Raw genomic sequence first — 13454 nt, forward strand, 5'->3', positions numbered from 1 at the left:
GACAGGGACCTAAGTTGGTGCCTGGAGGCTGGCTGCTTCCAGCTTCTGAGAAGTCAGTGGCAAAAGAATTCCTTATGCTACTCTTAAGCCTCCCGGGGCTCTCTTCCTACTGTTCAGAGGTCACCCAAGTTGAGGGTCAGAGTGGCATTCATTCTAGAATAGGAAGAGCTCTCTAGCAGATTGAGCTGTCTTGTAACAAACATACACTTGCTGAAGGGGAATGAGCTCCCTGTCTCTGCAAGCAAGAAAGCGCAGTCTGCGCATTGCCCTCATAGAAGACAGCATCCTAGGGGAATTTCCTTAGACTTGAGGAGGCAGGATGTTGTCACCAATCAGGTCTTTTTTCACCTGAGGTTCTAATATTGTGAGTTAGATGGTGTGAGAAACTCCCCAAATTCTCAATGCACAAAAACAAAGGAGTCAGAGTCCTTGGTGACCATGGTATTTATCATCCTCAGAGAGCCAGGCCCTGGCTCAGGCTTCACAGCAACTGAGTGATGCTGGTCCAGTGACTCAGTAGTCCCTCGAGTGCCTCACTTGTAGGGCGTGGCGTGGTGCGGTGGGGGTGTGTGAGGCTCTCTCCTCTTCATGACCAGGTATAGCCACCTGGCTCCTCCACCATCTCCCCAGCCTTCCACCGCCCCTCCCCCCAAGGCTCCCTGTGGAAAGGAGCTCCTGTCTTCTTTCCTGCAGCAGAGGTGATGGGAGCTAATAATGAGGAGCTTCCCCAGGGTAGGCAGTCATCCGCTTCTAAAAGGAGAGCATCCTTCCAAGGGCTGGAAGCAAGTTAGGCCTGAGTCTCTGTTTCCTGTGATCCCTGGGCTAAATGCTCATGTTCCCCAGGCACCTGGAGGGCAGGGATGGAGGAGCAGGTGAAGGGTCAGCTCTCGAGGACGGAGACCACAGCTGAAGGGTGAACCCCAGAGGAGCAGGAGCCGGGGAGGAGGGAAAGAGGCAGGTTGGACCAGAGGAGGCGAGGCAGGGAAGGGGGCATTTGAGGGTGAGAGGGCCCTGAGGGGTGGGGACAGCTCACCTCCCAGTAAATCTGGTCCTCGTAGCACTGGGAGTCGGGCGGGGAGTCCAGGATGGGCAGTCTCAGCAGGAGCCCTGGTGGTGGTAGGGGACACTGTGTGAGGCTTTTTGCTGCCCCCATAGGGGAGGTTGCTACCCAGTACCACAGGGCACAGAGGAGCTGGGAGTCATGAGGTCAGTGTGATGCCTGGCACAGGCAAATCACAGTATTTATCAAGCGCCACTTCTGCTAGGCCCTGTGCAAAATTCGTGACAAAGCACTGCCTCCCGGAGTGATCACAGCAGCCCTGCAAGGTGAATAGGATCCCTGAATTACAAAGAACGGGACCAAGGTTCAGAGAAGTGACATACTAAAGTGTGTACCGTGGGAACGGATCCAATAGTGAGTCTGTCATGAACCGCAGCTCATAACTTTCCGTGGGCTCCTCTCCAAGAGGCACGCAGAAAGTGTTTCTTGAGTAAATAAGTATTAAATGAATGAATGAACTCTTATTTAAGGATAAGATCTCAAGGTGAGAGCAGGAAGATGGGGATACCGAAGCGTATGTTTAATTTTGAAGGCCAGACATCAGGAGGGACTGCTTGGCCTGGCATCAGTGGGCAGGCTGCCTCTGTGGAAGGTTTTTGTGCCCTAGTCTGTTGATGAGCCAGCCAGGCCTCTTCCCTCCCGGCCCCTACCCCAGCGCCAGCCCCAGCCCCAGAGAGGCGGCGCCCCAGGCCTCAGCCTGAGGTTGGGCTGCCCTCTAGTGGGAAGAGGGAGCAGCGCGCCAAGCCGCGGAGGAGAGAGACTGGTCAGCAGGCTTCCCACCTTCCTTTGCGACCAGAAGGGAGAAAGTACTTGCTTGGTCCTCCTTACCTGGAGGAAGTTACCCCTGAACACCATAACCCCAGCCTGCACCTGGCACGATGTAGGTGTTCAACAGAGTAAATGAATGTCAGGGGAATGGGATTGATCCAAAGGCCCTTCCTCCGGAGAACACCCGCTCCCCCGCCGCCACCTCCCCCTACCCCGCTGCCCCCGTCTTCTGCCCTCCCTGGAGCTCCTCCTGCCAACTCCCGACCCCAGCCAAGGTCACTCACCTCCAAGGCCCCCACCCACAGAGGCAAATGTCAGTGTGACAAATAGCCCGAAGAGCTGGTGCATGGCCTGAGATGTGGCACTGCGCTGGCCCTCGGCTATGAGTGGAAACACACTCTCCAGGCTGCAGGGAGAGGAGGGAGTGGGGAGACGGATGGAGCACGGAGCCAGGGCTGGTCAGCGCATCAGTGCCCTGCCCCGCTTTCTGCAGCAGCCAAAAGGGCCCTAGGGAGCCTGCCAGGCTGAGTCACCTCCAGGCCCTTGCTCCAACTGAGCCCATTGGAGGGGAACACCCTCCCATCCCCAGTGTGCCAGCAACACCCTCACACCTTTCAAGGCTCAGCTTGAGGGTCACTTTTGCCTCCCCTCTCCTCTGAGCCGATGTGCAAAAATCTATCCTCAGGGTCAGTGTCTCTTCCTTGACCCTTTAATAATGACACTGTTGAAATCATTTATTCAACGACCTTCTGCTGCACCTGACTGAGGACCAAGAAGCCAGTCCCCAGTCTTGTGCACCCCACTTTCTTCAGCTTCCAAGGTAAGAGAATAGACAGCTTTTTTTTGGTGGTGGTGCTGGTCCACAAAAGGAGGCAGAGACTGAGGGAGTTAGTTCCGGGGGGATAATGATTCCATTGAGGATTGAGGGTGGGGTGAGGGTGGGGAGAACTCACCCATCTCCATAAGCTTCACTGGTGGCCAGCCCAGCCACAAGGCTGCCCAGGAGGGCTCCCAGGACCCCCGGCATCCCATGGAGGTTGTGCACACCGCATGTGTCTTGGACTTTGAGTTTGGACTCAAGGATGGGCTGGAGACAGGACACAAATCATGAGTCTCGTGTGCCCCCTCAGCCAGGCCTGCTGGAGAGGAGGAAGGGTGTGAAGATGCCCTGCCCTGCTCAGGGCCCAGGGGCTTATGTACCGTGACAAACTTGTACCCCAGTGTGGAGATGGCCCCAGCCAGGAAGCCAGCTGCCAGAGCCCCAAAGGGTGTCAGCATCATTTCAGCTGATGTCCCTACTACAACCCCTCCGGCAAGCGCTGCGTTCTGCACGTGGACCTAGGGGAGCACAGAAGAGCAAGGCTCTGGAGGCGCTTTCTGATCGTCACAGCCACACCCACCCCAAGCCCGCCCGCCAGAGTGCCACCTGCTGCTTCTCCACCGTCTAATCCTCTACCTCAAACGCCATCCTAGCCTCACCTCCTGCACTGGCCGCAGCGCCGCCAGCGTAGATGCAGTCCCCTGTGCCTCTGCCCTTACCTGCTCCCCTGGAGGATCAACCTTGCAGGGTCTCAGATCTCTCCCTGGCCTCCCGGCCCACCCCTCTGCCTCTCCCCACACCCTTCCCCATACCATGTCCAGCCGCCCATCCCCCCCAACAAGGGCTGACAAGGCGAAGGTGCTGAGGGTGCTGGCGGCCAAGGAGTAGTATGTGTTGAGAGCGGTCCGAGGCTGCCCGTCCCCCAGGGCGGTGGGTGCAGAGTTGAAACTAGGCCAAAAGATCCACAGGAAGATGGTCCCTAAACGGTGGGCAGGCAGGCAGAAGGAGAGGCAGTAAGTGACTCCCTCACAAGGTACAAGTTGTGTAACTGCAGTCAAGTCACCTACCCTCATCAGCCTCAGTTTCCTCATCTGTAAAGTGGGCATAGTGACACATACCTCAGGAAGCGAGGACTAAATGAGATGATGTATACCAAGTCCCTAACCACGGCCTGTTACTTTAGTTAGTGTCAGTCGCTCAGTCATGTCTGACTCTGGGACCACATGGACTGTAGCCCGCCAGGCTCCTCTGTCCAAGGGATTCTTCAGGCAAGAGTACTAGAGTGGTTGCTGCTGCTGCTGCTGCTAAGTCGCTTCAGTCGTGTCTGACTCTGTGTGACCCCATAGACGGCAGCCCACCAGGCTCCCCCGTCCCTGGGATTCTCCAGGCAAGAACACTGGAGTGGGTTGCCATTTCCTTCTCCAATGCATGAAAGTGAAAAGTGAAAGTGAAGTCGCTCAATCGTGTCTGACTCTTCGCGACCCCATGGACTGCAGCCCACCAGGCTCCTCCATCCGTGGGATTTTCCAGGCGAGAGTACTGGAGGGGGTGCCATTGCCTTCTCCGACTAGAGTGGTTAGCTATTCCTTTCTCCAGGAGATCTTCCAGGCATCAAACACAGGTCTCCTGCATTGCAGCTGGATTTTTTACCAGCTGAGCCACCAGGGAAATCCACCCATGGCCTCATTGTTGTTGTTCAGTAGCTCAGCTGTGTCCGACTCTGTGCGACCCCGTGGACTGCAGCACACCAGGCTTCCCTGTCCTTCACCATCACCTGGAGCTTGCTCAAACTCATGTCCATCGAGTTGCGGATGCCATCCAACCATCTCATCCTCTGTTGTCCCCTTCTCCTCCCACCTTCAATCTTTCCCAGCATCAAGGTCTTTTCCAATGAGTCAGTTCTTCACATCAGGTGGCCAAAGCATTGCCGCTTCAGCTTCAGTCCTTCCAATGAATATTCAGGGTTGATTTCCTTTAGGATTGCCTGGTTTGGTCTCCTTGTTGTCCAAGGGACTCTCAACTGTCTTCCATGGCCTAACTGGTACTAGATGTCTAACAACTGGTACCACTGAAGGGTACTGGCATGAGAGGGCGTTAGTTACTTGATTGAAAACCACGGGGTTTTTTTTTTTTTTTTAAGTATCAGAAAAGGAAAGAAAAAAAGGCAAAGGGCACCACATGTCAGGCACGAATCTGGCACTTGATATCTATAACAGGAAAATCATTTGTTTTATAACCTCAACTGCCACCTGGAGAGGGTGGGCCCTGGCGTGAGCACTGATGGGCTGGGCCTGTGCATCTCGGCAGGAACTGGGAGCTCCGCAGGCCTTGCTGCCCTGTGAGGTTCCCAGGTCAGTCCTGGAGGGAAAGGTGGGGCAAGGGAGGAGGGGGGCTGGGGGCCCTGTGGGGCAGGGCCAGCATGGCAGAGAGGCTTGAGGAAGTGCCCCTTAGTCCTGAGTGGTCCTTGGGTTGCGATGTAACTTCTGCGTCTCCACAGTCTGCAGTGAAATCTACCACACATACACATGTGTCTTCTGAGAAGAGTTTTGAGAGGAATCAAGGAAGAGACCCATTTTCCTGTCTAGCAGGAGCTGGGAGGCAGAGGAAATCTGAGAATGTAAGCCTCCCAGGAAAACACAGAAATCTTTGGGAAGCCTTTGGACTTCAAACCAAACTTATCAAAGGGCAAGGAGGCCTCAGCTGGCCTAGGGTTCCATGTGCTCTGTTTCACAACACACCCAGATGTAAGCAAGAAACACAAGGCAAGTCTCTTTTTAAAGTAAGAATGGGCACTTCAGTAACTACTCAATACTACCTTCAAAAAGGTAAAATATCAATTTCCTTTCCTGACTCATCAGTGAATGGACAGGAGCAGAGATGCAGGCTTAGAAGAAATAGGTGGTGATGAGGGTGCTTGCAGGCCAGACCCTACTCCTCCCAGGGGTGACCTGTGACCTCTCCTTCTCTCCTGAGAGTGCTGGGGCTTCCAGGAAATCTCCTGGGAGGAAGTGTCCTCAGGAGGTGGGAGGCAGCACCAAGGGAACAGGCCTAGAGGTCAGAGATGGCGAGAAGCTGAGTCTGGATGGAGAGAGAGGGGGAGAAAGAGGTGGGGAGTGGGGAGGGGAAGAGGAGCAAATTACTGCAGGGGCCAGTATGCCTGACTGAGGAGTCTGGTATGTGGGTAGGGGGCCCTGAAGGCCTTTAAACAGAGATAGGTACCATCAGACTTGGATTTAGAAAGGCCCCTGGGATGGATCTCAGTCATCCCTGGTGGCTCAGACAGTAAAGAATCCGCCTGCAATGCAGGAGACCTGGGTTTGATCCCTGGGTCAGGAAGATCCCCTGGAAGAGGGTAGGGCAACCCACTCTAGTATTCTTGCCTAAAGAATCCCATGGACAAAGGAGCCTGGCGGGGTACAGTCCACAGGGTCACAAAGAGTTGGACAAGACTGAGTGACTAACACCTTCATGAACATTTTCTGGGAAGGAGCTCTAAGATCCATGAGCTCTGAGTTCTAAGAACCTGTCATAAAACTACCAAAAATGATAAGCAACGGTCCTCAGGCTCTGGTGGAAGAGTCCGAGTTGGAAGGGAGTTCCCTGCCAGAACCCCAAGACTTATAGGTGGCACCCCAAGACCAGTCCTGGATATGAACTGGCCCCTTACCCACCACACCTCGGGAGGCCTCACCAATCATGGCAAAGAGGTCCGAATGGTAGGTGGAGCCCTGGCGATGCTTGCTCTTCTCCAGGTGGGGCCTATAGAGGACCCGGGAGAGGATCAGCCCAAAGTAAGCACCGAACGTGTGGATGGTCATGGAGCCTCCTGCATCCTTCACCTGGGGAGGTGGGGCTGAGGTGGAGGGGCAGCCCCTGGCCCCGGTCCTACCCCATGCCTACCCCATGCTCAGGGCCTGGCCATGTCCACTCCTCACCCCATCCCCATCCAAACTCACCTCCAGGAGACTAAGGAGGACAAACTCGTTGAGGCCAAACAGCACCACCTCCAGCAGGGCCATGAGCAGCAGCTGAACCGGCCCAGTCTTGCCCAGTATGGCCCCAAAGGAGATAAGCACAGCCGCAGCAGAGAAGTCAGCATTGATCATGCTGGGGGGTTCAGATGGGGAGGGTGAGGGGGCCTGGAAACAAGGGCAGCCCAGGGGCCGAGGGGGCGGGGAGGGGGCAATGAACGCACCAGGCTAAATTCTTCCCTGGGAAGTGGGAAGGGATCACCTCCCTTTTTTGTGGATATTCTGGGATTTGGCAAACAAAGCCCAGGACAAGTGGAAGAACCAGATTTTGAATCAACAGCAAGCACTGCCCTTTTCCACAATGCTATCTATTCTCCCAACAGCTCTTGAATAATAAGGGGCCTAAAGGGAGGTGTGGGTCAAGGATGGGAGAAGAAATCAGGCAACAGGAACAGGCAGGGTACCTAAAAGAAATCGACTGATGGGTCAAAAATCTAGGTCAGGGAGCAGACTTGAAAGACCAGGCTTGAGCTGGGTCCCTTGGGCAGGGGCCTCCCAGGTAGACCTAGGGGAGCCAGGGAGGCCACTGCTGCCCACCTCTCCATGCCTACAAGGATGTAGCCGCCACGGAAGGAGTGGAAGAAACCCTGGATGAGCGTGGACCACTGCAGGGCAAAGGCGGCCAGGAGGAAGGTGAAGCCCACGCTGCCGAAGCCGTAGCGCTGCAGGAAGACCATGAGGAAGCCGAAACCCACGAAGATCATAGCATGCACATCCTGGAAGCCTGCGAGGGGGGAATTTGGGACTACTCAGGCCACCACCCAGCTACCAGTCAGCAATCCGGCCGCACCCCCCAGCTCTCACCAGCCATGCCGCCTGGAGGCTGGAGCCAAGCCTATAAAATTCCCCGAGGCGTGGCCAGGCCTCCCAGCCTGGCTCACCGGTGCAGAGCTGCCCAGCAGTGGGACCCCCACCATCCCTGTTGTCCCCAGGTCAGAGCAAGAGAGTAGAGCCTTCTGCTCTCCTCTCTGCCCCACTCACCTGCCCAATCCCTGGGTCATTACAACCAGTGAAAAGCCCCACATTTCCTGTGTGATTTCCTGCAGCAGCCCCTGCCCTCTGTGATGGAAATTCTCTTCCCCTTCTGGCCTTTGTGCTGGAAGTTCATCTTGATATCTAACCTCCATTCCTCATACTTCAGAATCTATGCCTCTCCAGTTTTAGGGTTTTAAATTTTACAAATTAATTGATAAAATAACTGTTAACTTTGTAGAACTGTATAAAATAACTTTAATAACTTTGTTAAGAGGTTATCTCAGGGAAAAAAGGAATTGAAGGGAGGGGGAGGGCTGCTGAGCCATACAACTCTGGTGCAAATAACGACCCCTGGAGATTTGCAATATGGCCACTTATGGAAAAGATTTATGGGAAAGATTTTACCCTATAGTTTGCTTCTTTCTATACTTTGAATATCTTAATTTTATAGATGAATCACTTGAATTTTTTAAGTGTCAGTGGGGTTTCTGGGGAGGGACACTTGGGGTCTTTTCTGTTTGCTTTCCATTCTGTGTACAAAAATCTAAAATAATAAACAGCCATATTGAAAATGAGATACATACAACAATTTGCTTTGTATTATTTTGTTTTGTACCCCTCCCACCATCTACTTGTAAACAGGGCTAGAAACACAACCTCGGGTGATATTCAGCCAGTGCATCTCGTCCTGTTTCCTTTGTCTTGGGTCTATGTATCAGTAATGCTGTGCTATCCTTGGCTCTAATTGAGAAACACTGGAGGAACATTTGAGTGCATTATTGCATCTGTTGTAAATAACGTATTGAGAAACAGGGTCAACCAACCATGACCCTAAACTCTCCTTTCATAGCTCCATGTGGGAAATTTCTCCTGGAACTTAGTACTAGGAACTGTCATCTCCCCTAAGGAACAAGGCACTGATCTGCTTTCCTTCACTCATGTGTTAGATGTTTACTAAGAAGTCATAGAACTAAAAATAAACAAACAAAAAAACCTAAGCAGTCATGCATCAGACTCTGGGAATGTAGCTCTTGCTGGAAGACAGACATCAAAGGAATCAAAGAATCACGTATGTGAGGCGTCCTTTATTCTGATGAGAACATGTAACTGTTCATATTTCCCCTTTTTCTTGGCTGCCTATAGCTCAAAGCTACATTGGAATTTCAGCTCTATCAGCTATAGACCTTTACAGTGTTCATTATTTGCGTTCTTCTCTGCTTTTCTTTCCTTATTCACGTGTTTTTGTTGTAAATGAATTCAAGTAGAAAGAGGCAGATCACAAAGAAAAAAAAAAAAATCACAATCACCTTTTTTGTTTACAGGTAAAGAAGCAACAACAAGGGATTTCCCTGATGGTCCAGTGGCTGAGACTCTCTGCTCCCAATGCAGAGGGCCTGGGTTCAATCCCTGGTTGGGGAACTAGATCCCACATGTGGCTACTAAAGATCCTGAGGGCCACATCTAAGACCCAGCACGGGCAAACAAATAAATGAGAACCATCAACAAGCCAAATATGTACTACTGAACTTTAGAATGCAATCAATAACTTTGAGAGAAGCAAATCTGTGTGTGTGTGTGTGTGTGTGTGCTGAGTGTGGGCTGATAGGAAAGGAGTTTGCCAGCCCCTGCAGAGGGTTGGGTACACGCAGCCCCCGCGGCCAAGGGGGTGAAGGTCCATTGGCCCCATTAGATGTCCCCACCACTGTGCCCCTTCTCCAGCCCTGCCCACTCCTCAAGTCACCCAGATCGCTCTTCCCTTTCAGATCTTAAAACCCAACAGAAAAGGAGAGGTGGTGTTTAGATCTCAGTATGCAGCCTTAGTTCTTTCAGCCTCTCCACCTGACTTGCTTTCTCCTTGTGCGTAAAGGGGAAGCCATGTCTGTTCTTTGGCCCAAGGACAGCAAGACAACACAGGGGGCTGTGTCACAGGGCTCCGTGCCCAAACCGCTCCAGAACTTGTCTTAAATAGCAATAATATTTACATCTCCCACCTGGGGTTTGTTTGGAATCAAAACTCAATCCGGTGGCTTTTCACCTGGAATCTAAACACCAAGAAATCTCCTTTCTTCGTTCCATTCCATGGAATGTACCACACAGACATTCTCTGTGGGCTGTGGAGGGTAAGGAGCTATTCCAGCTGGAGACAGGGGGATAGATATGATGACCCCTCAACATTCCCTTCAGGGGATCCCTGGGTCCAGCAGCATGGAGCCTGTTTCCCATCACATCCCCAACCCCTCCAAACCCATGCACTTTTGGCTGGAGAGAAGATAAAAGCCCTCCGGGGCCACCTATCACCCTTCCTCCTTCCCTTACTGCCTCTCTCCAACCCCACCAGATGATTCCTGAACAAAGTCAGACTGTAGGACAAGGGAACAGTGACAGCTGGGGCTTTAGCATCTCACAGAGCTGGCTTTAAATTCCAGCACATGCATGCCCACACACACACACACACACACACACACACCTACACGTCTCACTGTGTGACCTTGGACAAGTCACTTAACCTCTCTAAGCCTCAGTTTCCTCATCTGTAAAGTGGGGATATAAAATATGAGAAGCAGGAAAAAGGGAGTGGTGAGCTGGGGAGGCCATCTCTCCCCACCACTCCACCTCCACCTGCCTTTAAGAGGGCAAATCAGGCTGTATTCTCCTAAGAGTCACAAACCACTCTGGTCCTGGTCACACTAACCCCTATCCCCGCCTCAGGAAGATCCTGTTTCCATCTGTCCTAAACCCCTCTTCTGGCAAGTAAGGTCTCAGAGACAGACAAAAAAGAACCTGTCCATATATTTTCTTAGAACCCTTTCTCATCTTTGCTTCTGCGTCCCCTGCACACTTAGACTTTCCCCCTAGTCTTTTCCCCCTCTTATTTTCCATGGCTTATCTCGTGGAATAAGAGGCTTGTAATGTGGGGGAAGTGCTGAAGATGGGGAGTCAAGAGGCCGGGTTCTAGGCGGGCTGACATGCTGTGTCATCTTGCGCATTACCGCTCTGGTTCTCTCTCCACCTCGGGGAGGAGCGAACCAGCTGGGCTCTGAAGGCCCTTGCTGCAGAGATAACAGGCAGACACTCAGAGCCCTTGGCGTTGGCTAGTCCCACTGCTTAACAACAGCGGCAAAACTCCCTTTTATCTTCCAAATCAAAGGGCAGTGGCCACACCACCCTCTGGCCCTGACCACTTCTCCTGGACACAGGGACGGTGAAGACTCGGCACATCAAAGCCCCAGGCTCCAGGGACCTCATACCTACCTCCCTCCTTTCCAACCCATCCCCAGGGTCCCAAGTCCACAGGGACAAAAAACTAGTGCAGAAAGAGGGAGGATTCCCACTGCTGTTCCAGGGACAGAAAGCTGTGCATTTAGCAGAGTTTATCATGCAACGCAGGGGCAAGGACGGTCAAGGAGGCCTTTGAAGCAAGCAGGGCTTGAAGGCCTTGATTGAGGCCCATGGGAGAAGCAAATAGGGGGTCATGACAGGCAGCCAGGTCAGACTCTAGAGCAAGAGCTTACAACTCTCAGTCCAGGGACTGTTCCCCCTCCAACTCCCCATCTCTCTGGACAAATGCATGACCCCAAGAGCCTCCCATCCCAGCTCTGTGGCTTTGATCTCAGCATCCATGACTCACTCATGCAGCTAGAATTGGGGTGAAATGTGGGGAAGGAGGAGCTGTAGCCCTCTCTGCCTAGGACCAAGCCTCGACCAACACTTTGGCCACCTGATGCAAAGAGCTGACTCACTGGAAAACACCCTGATGCTGAGAAAGATTGAGGGCAGGAGGAAAAGGGAACGACAGAGGATGAGATGGTTAGATGGCATCACCGACTCAAAGGACATGAATTTGAGCAAACTCCAGGAGATGGTGAAGGACAGGGGAGCCTGGCGTGTTGCATTCCATGGGGTCATAAAGAGCTGGACACGATGAAGCGACTGAATAAAACCGAGCCTCCACTTCACCCTCTTGATTCTCAGCACTATGAGCTTCATTGTGTTGGGGTTGGGGCCGGAAGAGAGTCAGGTGAGGACAGCTGCCACCAGCTCTGCACACAGAAAGGAAGGTAATAAAAGCTGGGATTTTTATAGGAGACACCCACATTCTGGGCCTTGTTTGAATGTATATCTTTCAAACGGAGGCACCTTTCTTCTCATTGCTCAGCTGGGGAAAACTGAGCTTAGAGACCTGCTCAAACATTTGTAACAAACCCTGGGAGATTTGGTGCCACTGGTCCTAGCTGCCCAGGGCCTGACTCACAAGGCTGGTCCCCCAAACTTGAGGGAGAGGCTCTGTCCTCAACATGAAGGAGGGGCTTAAACTTCCCCTTCCTGGGCCTTGTCAGCAGGCAGGTAAGCTGCAGTGCTAAGAGCTTAGGGTGACCAAGTCCTAGTTCCAGCTCTGTCACTCACTTACTAGGTAATTCTGAATAAATCACAGCCCCTTTGAGCCTCAGCTTCCTTCTCTGTGAAATGGGTTAATAACACTGCCTTGCCTCCTCCTCAGGGCTGTGGGGCGGCTACTCTGTGATTGGCTGGTGGCTCCTTACATCATTTTTTCTATGACTCTGGAAGAGCCAGCTTTGGGGGACTGGGGAAGAACCGTCTGAGCCCATTGGCCTCGGCTGCCTTCACAAGGGGACGACATCACTGCATCAGGACGATATTACCTGCATCACTGTCTCCCCCGCCCCACCCCCTACCTCCCCTGCCCAGAGGATTTCTTTTTCTTCTTGTGTTCAGGGTGGAGGCCTGAGAAAAGACAAAGTCTCTAGGCAAAGCCCAGCTAGGCCAACGAGAGAGTAGGTAAAGCTGGAGCTTCAGATTTGGGTTCAAATCCCAGCTCGCTCACTTCTAACAGCAAGACCCTGAACCAGTTCAGTTTCTTCATCTTTGTCTGCTTCACAGACTAAAGGAGAAAATGCATGTGCCGCCCTTGGCATAATACCTGGAACGTGGCAGACACTAGTGAAAGGATATTATTATAAATCTGGGGCACCTAATCTCAAAGCAAGAGGGTAGCCCACCTAGGGGTAGATCTGGGCTCCCTCCCAAGACACCAGGGAAACCGGGTCTTAGCTCCCCGCGCGCCCTCACCCGCACTCACTTGGGTAGCGAAAGTAAAATTCATTGTCCGCGTTACTGTGGTTGCCCCAGTGCCAGAGGGCAGCATCGGTTTCACGGTTGTAGCGGACAAAGACCGCAAAGAGGATGGCGGTAGCGCCCTGGAGGAGGAGGCAGAGCAGGGGCAGCTGCAGTCGCCGGCCCGCGGAGCGACGGGGAGACCAGGCCATGGGACAGAGGCTGCGAGTCTCCGACTCGGCTGTGGCTCCAGGCGCGTGGCGAGAGCAGACACTCCCGGGGCGGGCGGGGCGAGCCAGGCCCCGCCCACTGAGCTAGGCCCCGCCCATCACGAGAAGGCTTGCCCAGAGCCTTCTTGTCCGCGCCCAGTTACCTATCCCAGTACCCGGAAGCGGGTGGTGTTGCGGGGAAGGCGAGGGCCTGGGCCCCAGACGTGAGGCGGGGCGAGGAGTGGGAGAGGTTGGGGCGTTCGTAGCCCCAAGTCCTTTTTCCTTGGGCCCAGCTGACCCTGATGCTGTTCCTGTTGGGACAGATCCTTGGAAATAACCCTGGAAAGGCTCCCCGTGTCCTGCCCTGCTCCGGCACAGCTGCGGGACCGGTGGGGGTGGAGGGAGAAAGAAGGGAGGGCACTCGCCCCCTCAAACATGATGTTAGTTTAGAGAATGTTTCCCAAAGAATAAACGACCTCGATGGGCTCAGACTTCTCCCACCGGACCCTTCCAGGGTG

The 13454-nt window shown here is 53.3% G+C and overlaps 1 protein-coding gene across 1 annotated transcript; it reads right to left on the bottom strand.

Moving 5' to 3' along the window:
* Window positions 1-721: 721 nt before the first annotated feature.
* Window positions 722-12939, bottom strand: RHBG (Rh family B glycoprotein). Its single transcript, XM_068964928.1, is given in 11 exon segments — window positions 722-847; window positions 1034-1069; window positions 1072-1107; window positions 2113-2234; window positions 2782-2915; window positions 3029-3166; window positions 3461-3627; window positions 6340-6487; window positions 6605-6755; window positions 7217-7403; window positions 12753-12939. Coding segments are annotated over 11 exon segments (1323 nt in total). The 3' UTR covers window positions 722-830.
* Window positions 12940-13454: the final 515 nt, after the last annotated feature.

Source organism: Capricornis sumatraensis, chromosome 2, assembly GCF_032405125.1.
Source record: "Capricornis sumatraensis isolate serow.1 chromosome 2, serow.2, whole genome shotgun sequence".
Classification (NCBI taxonomy): domain Eukaryota; kingdom Metazoa; phylum Chordata; class Mammalia; order Artiodactyla; family Bovidae; genus Capricornis; species Capricornis sumatraensis.